The 13,502-nt window shown below is 36.9% G+C and overlaps 1 protein-coding gene across 1 annotated transcript in view; it reads left to right on the top strand.

Annotated features, from left to right (window-relative positions):
- ClpX (Caseinolytic protease chaperone subunit) overlaps positions 1-13,502 on the top strand; it is a 72,623-nt gene that overhangs the window by 44,797 nt on the left and 14,324 nt on the right. Inside the window, exons 3-5 of the mRNA XM_089641772.1 lie at positions 2,487-2,727; positions 8,478-8,671; positions 11,195-11,389. Coding sequence (XP_089497898.1) covers positions 2,487-2,727; positions 8,478-8,671; positions 11,195-11,389 — 630 coding nt within the window. The remainder of the gene's footprint in view (positions 1-2,486; positions 2,728-8,477; positions 8,672-11,194; positions 11,390-13,502) is intronic.

Consider the following 13,502-nt stretch of genomic DNA (forward strand, 5'->3'; position numbering starts at 1 on the left):
TATATAAGTAAAATAAATACAAAACAATACAAGAACAACAACACGTCAACTCACCAGATATCAAATGGGAAAAAAATTCACCGTCTCCAGATATTTTCATATCAGAGGGTTCGGCTCGGTAGAACTTCTAACAGGGCCTATAAATCCTACTGATCCCTCAAAATATATATTTAAAAAATCTTTTGTTATCCTACATGTATTCAAAATGACCGACTTTTGCATCTTTATATATAAATTTTTTGATAGATCTAATACGCCTAAATTTTTAATTAGAGAGCTAGGTATAATGCCAGTAGCCGAAATAACGAATGGTAATATTTTTATAGTCTGAGAATGCCAAATTCTTTTTATTTCATTTCCTAAATCTGTTTATTTTCTTATTTTTTCGCTAACAGATTTTTGAATATTACAGGAATTTGGTATAGCGACATCAATGATATAAGTTATTTTTTTAATTTTGTCATGTAAAACTATATCGGGTCTATTATGACTAATCGCTCTTTCTTATTAATATTATTATTATTAATAAAACCTCTAATGTCACCAGTGTTGCCAACGAAGGCGATTTATCGCTATTTAGGCTACTCAGAACGAGAATCAGCGACGAAAAAATCCAACCTGTTGAACTTACTTTTTAAACAAAAATACACCGGTTTTTGATATAATATTTTTCGCGTCCGAAATGGAATCTTGTAGCCACCCCCCCCCCCCCATGGAATTCTAAAAATTGTTGTGGGGAATCACATATGATGGTTTTGGGTGCGCGGATTTTTTTTTCTCAGCGAAGTTCCGTAACAACACCCCCCCCCCCCCCATGGATTTCAAATATTTTGTGGGGAGCACTCATTTTGTGGGGAATTATGTTTTATAGAAATTCTCTAACAACCCCCCCCCCCATGGAAATAGGAACCGTCAGGTATTCAGTGGCCCGCCAGTGATTCAAAATCGTCAATTTGGCCCAACTGTTAAAAAGGTTGGGCAGCCTTGGTCCAGAATAATAAAATCTGGTGCTTCCTGCTCGTCTTATAGTTGAAAAATGTTTTATAAAATTTACAAACCGTTTAACATAAGATATATTTATTGGTAAGGTCCTGTTTTTATTAATCTTAAATATTAATAAGTTGCATCTGTAGACATCCCTCTAGAAACATTTGAGATTTTAGTAATAAGTTCATCAGAAATTATTAAAATGTAAGGGGTAATGCGTAGGGGCAAATCCTCGTTATCAGGGTATTGTGTCACCTTAAGGTATTTTACTATTCGATAATGAAGTCTGCTTACGAACAACGCATTATTTTTTACAATGGTTTGCGAATTTCTCGCCATCCCTAGCCATAAGTAAAATTCCCAAATCTCGTGAAAAGGTTTTAGTGATAATAAAAACCGAATATTTTGTGAGAGTAAATAGTTTTCCCTTTTGCAATTGTCCTTTAATTTACTCACCGCACTAAACTATCATTTTGTACCTCGCGTCGCCATACTTATGCTTTGATAGTAAGGGTGTTACTGACATCTTAAAAATTGTTAATTTTAGACTAAATGAGCTTAAAATTTATAAAAATAACACTTACATGTAGAATGTAATGCTATATTAGTGATTATTGCCTTTACCATTCATATGTTAACACAGTTTGAATGCACAGGAAATCATAGTGCGCTTCCAGAAGTCAAAATACTAATGATGACATATTTTATTCATTAAATGTGCAGACCCCGTGGGTGACAAAATAGGTTGTCATGTGGTTGCCTTGCCTCCAGCCAAAGATATTAGAAGAACGAGATGTGCTATGAGCAGTTCATACTGTGTGGAATTGTTTTGCCCAGTGTCGCCGGTTTTGTTCACCAATACTACTGCACACCTTCGCTTACGCTAAGGTATCCGCAATACATAGAACAGATTTCTGTGCGTACACGTCCCGATAGTATTCAAAGTACCCTAATTAGGTAGTACTCCGCCTACGGTCCGGCGGCCAACATAGCATATCTCGTTCTTCTAATATCTTTGCCTCCAGCCATACGGAATGCAAGTTTGGCATTAAGGCACATCTATTTATTCGGACGTCAGTGATTAAATCCAATTTCAATTACACCAACCGGTCGGAGTGCTAGGCCCATACAAAGAATAACCAAAAGAAAATATCGAATGCATAAGGTACATCCACGAACTATACAAATTGTTTAAAGAGCGGTCAATAATAAAATTCAAAAATTTTTTTTTAGTTTTTTTACTAAAAAATATGATTAATCTATGGAGGAATGGATTTTTTTATTCAGTTTTCGCTCTCCTGTAAAGCAGAAAATGCGAATTGTCACTGAAAAATCAATGGAAGAATTGAACAAGAAGATAAAATAGAGAATTTTTCTTCACTGATTGCATAATCCTGTAAAGTGGCAAATAGTCACATATGCCCTTTCGACTTTGGATATACATAGTTGATAAGTACTGTTTTAAAAAACTAATCACAGACACATTTACTGTCTTCCAGGCTCATCAGCCACCAGCAGCGGTGGCTCCAGCACATCAGGCAGCGGAGGCGGGGGGGGCAAGAAGTCCTCTACGCTATCGTGTCCCAAGTGCGGCGACCCCTGCACACACGTGGAGACCTTCGTCAGCTCAACTCGCTTCGTCAAGTGCGACAAGTGCCACCACTTCTTTGTGGTGCTCAGCGAGGTGGACACCAAAAAAAGCCTCAAGGATAGCACTGACCCCAAGAATGGCTTCTTCAGGTAACGCATTTCAGGTTCCATGACAAAACAGAACAGCGGCCTCCTCGGTCGAGGGATAAGGCTCTCGACTAGCAATCTGGAGGTCACCGATTCCAATCCCATTATATGCGAGTAAATTTTATTTGATGTTATTTTACAATTTGATCATTTAAAATAATAAAAGGTATATTTGCACACGTTCCAGATTGGAAGATACTCTCAGTATCGCCCTGGTGTAAGACCACCATTCTGAATTGAAACGTTGCTTGAAATGTCACTAGCCATGTTTGGTGACCAGATCTGAATAGCCACCTTCCTCTTCCCTATCTCTTTCCCCTCCTCACTACCTTCAGCCTCATTACATACCCCAATTGGGGATGCCAGTCTCACTGGCACTAGGCGGTTGGGAGCAATTGTGACTCTTGCGGGGTATTAACATAAAAAGTGAAGAACAAAATAACCAACCTAACCGAAACTAAATTAACTTATATTAACCTAATCTATTACTTTTTGTCACTGTTCTGTACCCGGTTAGCAATATTTCAAGCCTCGTTTTAATGTTGTAACTTTGTTTTGGTTGATTTTTATGGTAGACAAGAGACATTCCCATTCGGGGAATGTTTTTAGGCTGAAAGAAGTTGTGAAAGGGAATGAATAAGAGGAAGAATATATTCTAGAAGAACCCGTCTGTTTGGTCTTGATATACTTACCGGTTCATATTTAAAACAATTGCAAGAAAATAGTGCAAGTTCAAGTGTTGTTGTTTTAAAAAAAGAATAATGATTTCAGTGTCATGGAAGCAGGTTGTTGGTGTTGTTTGTTTACATAATATCGTTTTTCATATTCATTCGTTTGGCTTATCTCGAGGTATTGCGGTGGAACTTTATAATACTTATTTATTTATTTGAATACAAACGGCACAATATGTGCCATTAACGTAAATATAAATATAAGGTTAAATATAAAGTTAAGTTAATATTAATGTGATTATATTACGTGCACCTTCGCAGAGATGGTACAATGTTAAGTGATTGGTCATCCTTTTCCTTCATATAATATCACCCAATTCCATCAAGCACCATTTTCAGTTCATCTCAAACTTTATAATTCGTATGCAGTTTTGGATGCAACGCTGTTAGTTCAATCCAAAGATATTAGAAGAACGAGATATGCTATGTTGGCTGCCGGACCGTAGCCGGAGTACTACCTAATTAGGGTACTTTGAACGGTATCGGGACGTGTACACACAGAAATCTGTTCTATGTATTAGTGCGGATACCTTAGCGCAAGCGAAGGTGTGCAGTAGTATTGGTGAACAAAACCGGCGACACTCGGCAAAACAATTCCACTCAGTACGAACTGCGCATAGCACATCTCGTTCTTCTAATATCTTTGGTTCAATCCTACTAGATTTCATTGTCTGTGTTTCGTTAGTTTTGTTTGAGTTGGTTGTTTGTATGTGTTATTCTTTTGTACGTCATATTCCTGGAATTTCGGTCTGCAAATTAAGCTTATTAATTAGGCTAGTCCTAATGAGGTTAAAAATTGAAATGTAAGCAATGATACCATGTAAAGAAACGATATTGTCATTGTCAAAGGGGATTGTTTCATCAAAAAAAATTGTAATAAATATCACATTTTCGTATGTTGAGTTCTATTGCAAATATTGTTAGCTTCTCATTTTGCAATGGGTAAGTATCTGCTTTTAGCTTTGGAACTTTGTTCATAATTTGAAATATTGTCAAACATTGATCACAGGTAGGTACTATATTTTACATTGGGCATGGACCTAAAAAGCCCTTAACAGGGCATTAGTATGATTTTATATGAATGGCATTGAAGACAAATCTAGGGTGAGCGGTGTTATGTAGCTGTTTGAATCTTAAGAAATAATAATTAAAGCTGCCACATGCTGGTTCTTGCAATCGCCGCCAAAAAACAGCACTTGCCGGCATAAATGCACGCCATCGGCGTACTCGCGGCAACTTTCGCACGCCGGCTCGCTGACTGCTGCCCATTCACCGGCCTCTTTGTAATTCTGCACCCGGGATAACAACACTTTGCCCCGAGCCGTGTCTCGTGCGGTCTTCGAAAACTAAAACCGAATTCAAAAGAATGTCCAGACTAACATCTGGATAACACCCTAAAATCATTACCTTTCGACAAGGAATATAGTATAAACTCCTGACTGGATTTATTCATTGCCTCGACCAACTCTTTTTGACCAGCCCTTACGCAAACATGTCAAAACTTCCTGAATAACCGTATCCGTCTCCGTTGCTGTGGAAATAAGCTTGATATCGATGTGCTCGCATTTATCTACATAACACACAAAATCTGATCCGTAATCATCTTCAAATTCTTCTTGAGAATTTTCTACCGGAAGCCGGGATAAAAAATCCCCATTATTATGACATGACTTCATACTCAACTTTATTTTTGTTAAATTTAAATTTTTCCTACTTATGCGAAAACACTTCCGGATAATCTTGAAAAAACTTCTCTCCATTCCTCATATGTGGCATATCTGAATTAATTGCCTCCTGAGAATTTATCCTAAGATCGAAACATTCCATAAAGTCTCTACCTACAATCAATTCTGTTCCTTTGATGACTACAATAAAAGTAATATTATTGTTCAGATTTTTAAATTTTGCATCAATAACCGCCTTACCCACGACGTTTAACAGACTACCCCCATAGCCTGAAATAATCCGCTTGTCTTGTAACAAAATTATCGAACTAAAATGGCGTCTAAAAATACTATCCGGCATTACACATACAGATGAACCTGAATCTATCGTCGCTTTAAAATTCCTATTATTAATTTCTATATCTGCCGTGATAGAACTAATTGATGCAACTAAATCTTTGCTATACCTGTGATTTAAAAATGGGATTAGTAAAATTATTCTTGCAAAACTTCTGTAAATGCCCGATGCCGTTGCATTTAAAACATTTTGCACTGAAATTTACACTCAAATGATAGATGATCATTCCTTTTGCAAATAAAACACTGTTTTTTTAACATTATCTGAGGGTGATCTAAAATTCGTACCTGAATTTGATCCTAACCTACAACCTGGTTTTCTGTTAAAATTACTTTTGGGACTTGCCGATCGTTCCTTACTTTTAAAGTTAGAAACGCTCTTTTTAATAACATTTATTCATGATTTTACCTCACTACCACTATCCAAAGTTGACATATTAACTGCAAGTTTCTCTAGTTCGTTATAAGATAACTTTTGGCCTTCTACAAAAATTTTCTCTTTCACACACCCTGGTAACAAACCGATTGCAAACATATCAATAAAAAAAATTTCCAGTCTCGTTTCAAATTGGCAATACGTTGCTAAAGAACGAAGTCTGACAGCAAAATCTCTTATCGCTTCACCTTGATTTTGCCTCACTAAAAAAAAAATTTCCCTTTCCTAAATTGATGGATTTTTGTTACAATGTTTGTCTAACAGCTCCAAAAGTTTATCAAATGATAAGTCCGTTACTTTACTTGGAAAACACAGATTAATCAGTAAGGTTAACGTTTCTGATTCTAGAAGATTTAATAAAAAAGCTCGTTTTTTCTCCGCACTCGCTTTCTCATCATGGATCATGAAAAATTGCTCTAACCGGAGTCGAAAGATTCCCCAGTCTCTGGAGAGATGGTTGGATGGTGGAATTCTCCCGATTCCATAATTCCCACAACAGCAATAACAATAAATCCCTCTCAAAGAAACAGAAAAACTTATCTTAGGAGCTCTTGAAATTTTTCTCGATCCCGTCCGGATCTTGTTTTTCTGGATTTCTGGTTCCTGGTCGAATTTCTCATCTTCCGACAATAATTCAATAGTCCTCAGTTAGTCCCAAAGTTCAATTCTCCAACAGTCCTCAGTTTGTCTCAAAAATGGATAATCCAATAATCCACCACCGGATTGTCTGATTGTTGTCTTGATCCTTAAAAAAATAATAAAAGTTCTTCTTTTTTCAACAGTTAATAGCCACAGAAACGAATAGCTCCGAGGATTCTCCTTAATCCTGAGCTTTTAAAATTGCCAAAACTGCAAGTCACTCCCGTGACTTTCGACTTCCGTGTCCAGCACAAATTAATGTTGACCCACGTAAACTTAACTTTCAACACGAATTAAAGTAAAAAGGCTGCGCCAATTGTTATATCTGTCTTACTTGCAGATTTAAGAGTTGGGAACTCTTTGTTAAAATGTAAAAGTTTCTACTTATACTTGTGTTTATTTACGTTACAATAAATAGGTATGGATTTAGCTACACTGTTCATTACCCGAGGGTTGGTAATTCTCTGGTTTGAGAAGCTTGTTCCCTGTCACTATAACCTCACAAGCATCTGTTACACTCTAGCGACATTTGACGGACTCTGGAGTAAGCTTTATGACTAGCGCCATCTATCGCTTAAATACTTAACTTATTACCATACATCACAATTTAATTTTCAATTTTTTTTTAGTTATTTGATGAGACAGGGAATGGGATATGTTATTAAAAGAATTAGGTAGGTTTTAGCATTTTTCATGCATCTTCCCCCTTACCCTGCGGCTTCCAATTGTTTGTTTATTTCCGTCCAGGGCTTATTAGGTCCATGACATTGGGAATCTACTTGTTTTAGCCTTGGAACTTTGTTCATGGTTTGAAATATGTTTATGCATCTTCCCTTTACCCTGCAGCTTTAAATTGTTCTCGAATAGTTCCGTCCAGGGCTTATTATGTCCATGACATTGGGAATCTACTTGTTTTAGCCTTGGAACTTTGTTCATGGTTTGAAATACTTTCCAACATTGGTACCCACCCACAGAAAAATATATTATTTATTATTATCCAATCTTTGTGTACAAAATAGAAGTATTAATATTTTTTAAGTTTTTTGAATTATCATAGTGTCTGTTTATTAATTTTTATCGTTAAAATGGCTGCCTCTGCTATTGTTCGAAATAAATTAGCAATTCTAGAATGTCGTGAGATTTATTATTTGTCCATTAAAATGGTTAATTCATAGAATTTGATAGTTAGAAATTGCTTACTGATTGGAATTAATGTTGAATTTCAGAATGCACAAACTTGTCTTTTCGGCAGATGTTTTCAAAATTTATCGACAAACCTTTGTTGCCAATCGAACGGGACTAGTTTCTTCTAAAGTATTTACAGTCCATTTTCAAGTTCATCTGAAGCTGTATAATTCGTACGCAGTTTCGTATGCGACACCGTCTCTTCAAATCTGTTCACCAAACTTAGCTTAAGCCATTTCAAGCAATGTTTCAATTATGAATCGTGGTCTCTCAACAGAAACTATGCTGAGAGTATCTTTCCTTCTGGAATGAAGTTCATATAACATACTGTATTTTATTTCTGTATGTGAAATCAATTTAACTTAGGCTTTGAACCTGCAACCTCTGGGCCCAGACAAAGAGCTTACTGCTCTGCTACAAAGTTATTCTACTTCTAGTTCTCCAAATGAACTGTTTCTGAGTGTTAGGTACTAACTTATTTTCTAAATAATATTTATTTATTTATTTATTTATTTATTTATTTAGACGCCGTAAAAGGCTTTTACAATATACATGATTTATGTTTACAGTGGTTCACAGGAGCGAATATTGATTTATAAATGCCGAATATAATATCTTAGCCCTTCGTATAATAACCTTTTACATTATAGACGTTACTATGATGTTGGAATGGTGAAATATTAATTAATATACATATATAGAATGTTACTTTCCTTTACCGAATCCTGTTTATGTTTCCAGGAAGCCACCGCCGCCGCCCAAGAAGATCTTTGAGTACCTGAACAAGCATGTGGTGGGGCAGGAGCATGCCAAGAAGGTGCTATCGGTGGCGGTGTACAACCACTACAAGCGCATCTACAACAACATCCCGCCCCCAGTAGTTCCTGCTCAACCCGTCTCGCATTCGGAGCAGCACCAGTCCTTCACGCACAGAGGTCCGTAGCATCCTTAAAAGATCTTGTTCCATTCAAATTTCGACCGTCAATTAATTTGGATATTAAATATTGAGAAAATGTTTTGAAATAAATAATCGCATTTACATTAGAAAAAAACACAACAAAAATATGATGGCCGTGACTCGGATTTGATCTCGAAACCTTCCACTATCCGTGTGTATTTGTTTTTACTTGATACATCTTCAAAAAGAAAAAATGTATAGCACATTTAACCTTCCAGCGGGCGCGTTGAGAAATTTCCCTTGAGCGGGCGCTTGTCGTAAATTTTACGTCATCAAGTTTTCTTTATACAAACGTTAGGGAATTTCGTTAAGGATATGAAAAATCATAAAAGGCAGTACTATAAAAAAATATATTTGACTTTCTTAAAAAAAACGAAGCAACACTCTAAACATGTTAATATTTCAAAACAAAATATTTTATCGACCTATTTAGTCAGAATCAATATTCTCATCCTTACAATTGTTACAAACCACCTCAACTGAAGAATGGTTCTTGCATGTAAAGGACTGGCAACGGCAATACTTCATTGATGCTGAGGATCTTTTCTTATCCAGTGCACATAACCGACAAACACCGCATTTTGGAAAGCTTCTGTTTTATTCTTCTGTTATCGTTTCAACTGCCCTACCGTAATTCACTTTGAGAAAAGCATTTATATCTTGCTGTAAATGTTTGACATTTGATTTGACTCTAGCATAGCTCGAAGCTCGATGCTTACACCTAAGTCGCAAGAGTGGGGGAAGCGATAAGGCGCGTTTGTCGTAAATTTTACGACAGCGCGCTCGCTGGAAGGTTAAAATACCTTGGAAATATTCCGAAATTCAATGAGAAATTTCGAGTTTATACAACAGATAAATAACCCTTTTTGACTGTGTAAACAATGTAGATATCTTTCCATGAACTATTTTTTAGCAGTTTCTATTAGTAAGGTTTTTCATATATGGTTGTTTATCAATTGGGCACAATATTCACCACATTTAAGAGTACGGCCGAATATGTATTGTAGATGTTTATCTGACACTCTGAAAGTTGTTGCCCCCATAGATAATAGAAACATGTAAAGATATTGCATTGAATCGTGACGACTGTCAACGAGCTATGACCAAACTGCACTGACTATCAAATCGGCAGAGCCAATGAAAGTTGTCCATTTGGTGTGTATATAGAAACAGAGGCTGAGCATTTTTGTGTGTACAGTAGAACCTCGTTAATTCGAAATCCACCGGACATCAAAAATCAAATTTCGAATTAACGAATTCCCACGTAATTCGAAATTTTATGAAAAAAAAAAAAAAAAAAAAAGCCAAAAATCGATTTTCTCGGCCGCCTCTTCAAATCCAGGTGGAATTTTAGTTGTAAATTCGTATTAATACCAATTATTTCTTTATTTTCGCGGCCGATTACCGTAGCGGCGGGCCCTTTAAATTCAGATATTCGCAATAAATTCGTAGAAATGCTATATATTTACGCGTAAATCGAGATTTCGCTGCCGATTTCGGTTTCGGAAATTAGAAATAAATTTGAAATACTACGACATTCCAGTGTAAATCGATTCAGATTTACAAAATAATAATACTAATTAGGACGATGTATAACCACGTAAAAATACATTTTTCGGCGTTTTACCGCCACGGCTGACTTTTAGATTCAGATTTACGAAATATTATGATTTATTTTCGCAAAAATCAAATTTTTTCGAATTACATGAACAAACTTTCGTGCGCGGACAAAAATAAATTTCGAATTACGAATTTCGAATTAAAAAATTTTCTGCGGAAATTTTTTTGGCGAAAATTTCGAATTACTCGTTTTTTCGAATTATCGGGGTTCGAATTAACGGGGTTCTACTGTATATGCAATTTGCATTAGTATAAGTAAACGATGTTGGCAACAACATTGTTCACGCGATTTGATGCTAATAACTGTTCATGGCCCATCCCACTTATTTCTATTATCTACGGTTACCCCAGATAGCGGAAGGTGCTGAGTTCAGGTTACGGTGACTGCAATATTTTAAATTTATGTCGAGCTGTGGTGATTTGAAATATCAAAAAAGATGTAGGTATTTTGAAGATGCTTACTGTTCAACTTTGGGATTTTCATGTTATTCTGGCAGATATTAACTTGGGTTACCGGATTACTCATCATAATAACAATTTAACAATCCTTTGAGAAGTGATGAAACAAAAACTATGTTAAATAGGTTAAGTTTATAGATTTAATTTTTTTTTCATTGCTTTTATGGACTTTATATAACATTTTAAGGTGTGTTAAATTATCATTATCTTGAGTTATCATGGAACCGTTAAAAATATACTATTTTTTGTGAAAGCCCTCTGGGCGTTAAATAAAATAAAATATAGAAAAATAATATAATGAGTGTCGAAACTCTGATAAATCAAAGCAAGTAGTAACAAAATACTAACCAAATTTTTATAAGCCATCCATCACAAGTGCAAACACATCGCCCTTGTGTAGCCGTCAAGTATCACCTTCCAGACCTGCTGCACATAACGGGCATCGGGCACGCCAGCGTGGGGGGCTCGGGCAGCTCCATGGGCTCTGCTCCCCCCGCCCCGCCTCCACAGGGGCCTGCCGCACACCCGCAGGGGGGCTCTGACATCCTGGACCGGGCAAGCCATGACCTGCGCCTCGAGAAGAGCAATATCCTGTTGCTGGGCCCTACTGGATGCGGTGAGTCTTGATTTCTGTATTTTATTTTATGATACATATACATACAGTTTTAAGAAGACATGACCAAGGGGTGAATCTAATACTTGAGTCAGGTCATGTCAAGAGTCTGAATAACAGAAGAGTATGTATGATACGAAACATGAAGTGAATGAAGCAACGAGGGTCAAGCGTAGTTGTCTAGCAGTCTATCCTTTGCCTACCCCTTCAGAGACACACTTAGTTAAAGGGTAGAGTTTAGGAGGTATATAATGTCAATGTTTCTTATTTTTTCTTTTCCACTTCTATTAGTATAAAAAAATATTAATATGTTTTGTATTTTGTGTAAAACATTAACTGAATCTTTTCAATGCAGTTGTTTGTTTCCGTAAAACATCAATTTGTTAATAATTATTTATATTATGGTATAAAGATTTTTGGGGATTTGGTAAGGAGAAAATGAAAGATATGTAGGTTGTGATGTCACAGCGTTTATTTGAGTGAGTCAGTAGCTCAGTCGTGAGACGACTCCGGACCGATGACGATGACACCAGGTGTAAGCAGCGATGACAGCGGTGTAGTGGTCGAGGCAGTAAAGTCGGCGACTCAATACCGCGTTGGTGGTGTTCAGCACTGGGGATGACGTGGAGTCTTCCGGGTACTCCAGTGTGAATCAGGATAGCCGAAGGTATGATTGACCTGGTCGGCAGATGCGCAGGAGATGCAGGCCGGCAATGATGTCGCTGGGCCGAGGCCCAGACCCCCGAAGGTGTCGCAGGGTCTAGGCGCGTGAGTAGCGCAGGCCAGGGATGATATCTGGAGCCAGGGTGCTTATGTAATCCCGAGGAGTCCATGATAATCCGTAGCCTCTCTTAAATGTCCGTGTAACGCTGTACGCAGTAGAGTAGGTCCGTGGCCTGTAGCGGCGCAGTGGAATAACGGCGGGGCGCGACGCGGGGGCCAGCCGAGTAACCGGCCAGTCGGCAACAGGTGCTCGCAAGCCACGCAGGTTGATCACTGTTGTAACTGCTGATTAATGACTGACTGAGTACATCTCGACGCGCCGCATTTTATAGCCACCAGGTGCGTTGAGAATATTCAGGCATGTAGGCAGGTGCACTATGTGCTAGCTACGATGCGTTTGCATGGCCGAACGTTCCCTAATATTCTAGAAGCATCGCTACAGATTGCTTAAAAATTGTTAATTTGATACCAAAAACATAAGTATTAACCACTTAATACTAGGTTTTTTTTAACAAAAATAAAACTAAAAACATCAGGTTTTTTTATTTTTTATAAAGAGTTAACAGAAGCTATAAAAAATATAAAAAAAACTTAACCATTTTCAAAAAAATAAAACAAGACTTACTATAATAAAAAATAAATCTGGCGAGCGCAGTTCGTTTGTTTATACAAGTCAAAAGACGCGAGCAGTGTTCGGGTTGTCACGGTACGATACACGCGCCTTCCGCGAACACCGCTCGTTCAAAAGCATAAAGTGGTTAATACACTTCTGAGGTCACATGAGCAAAAATTACAACTTTTGACAGTAATTATTTGCGCTCTGTCCAAGATGATTTAATACTTGATGTTTTAACCCTTTGGATGTTTATTGCATAGTATTTTTTTGTTGTAAATTATTTTTTTTTACATTTCTCCAAATGTTTCGCAAAATATTATTCTCAAATAACCCATCTAAATGATGCTAATAGGGTAAGCGAATGGTATTTTTATTTTATTTAAAACATACATATTTAATTTTCCTTTGTAAAAATCCCACCAACAAAGTGTCAGCACAACTTTATACTGTCATTTTGCTACGTATGTCGATTTTTCTACCCGCATAGGTTTGAATGCCTGTAACTTTTAACATTTTAGGTAGACTATAACTCTTTTTGATATCAATCCAAAGAAGAATAATGAATCAACAATATAAATTTAAAAATAGGATTCATATCTCGCACAAAGTTAAAAAAAAAAACCTTTTATACACAGTGTCCGGAAACTCGTAGTACAAGCGGGATCTTTCGTCATTCGATCTGAGACGCCGACGCAACGGATAGGAATTATTATTAGCATAGGTAGGTACTCACAATATGTAGCGATGTTCCGATCTCCAATTCGAACACACAAACAC

Source organism: Hesperophylax consimilis, chromosome 2 (genome assembly GCF_061612785.1).
Source record: "Hesperophylax consimilis isolate HC1 chromosome 2, BYU_Hcon_1.0, whole genome shotgun sequence".
In the NCBI taxonomy this organism is placed as follows: domain Eukaryota; kingdom Metazoa; phylum Arthropoda; class Insecta; order Trichoptera; family Limnephilidae; genus Hesperophylax; species Hesperophylax consimilis.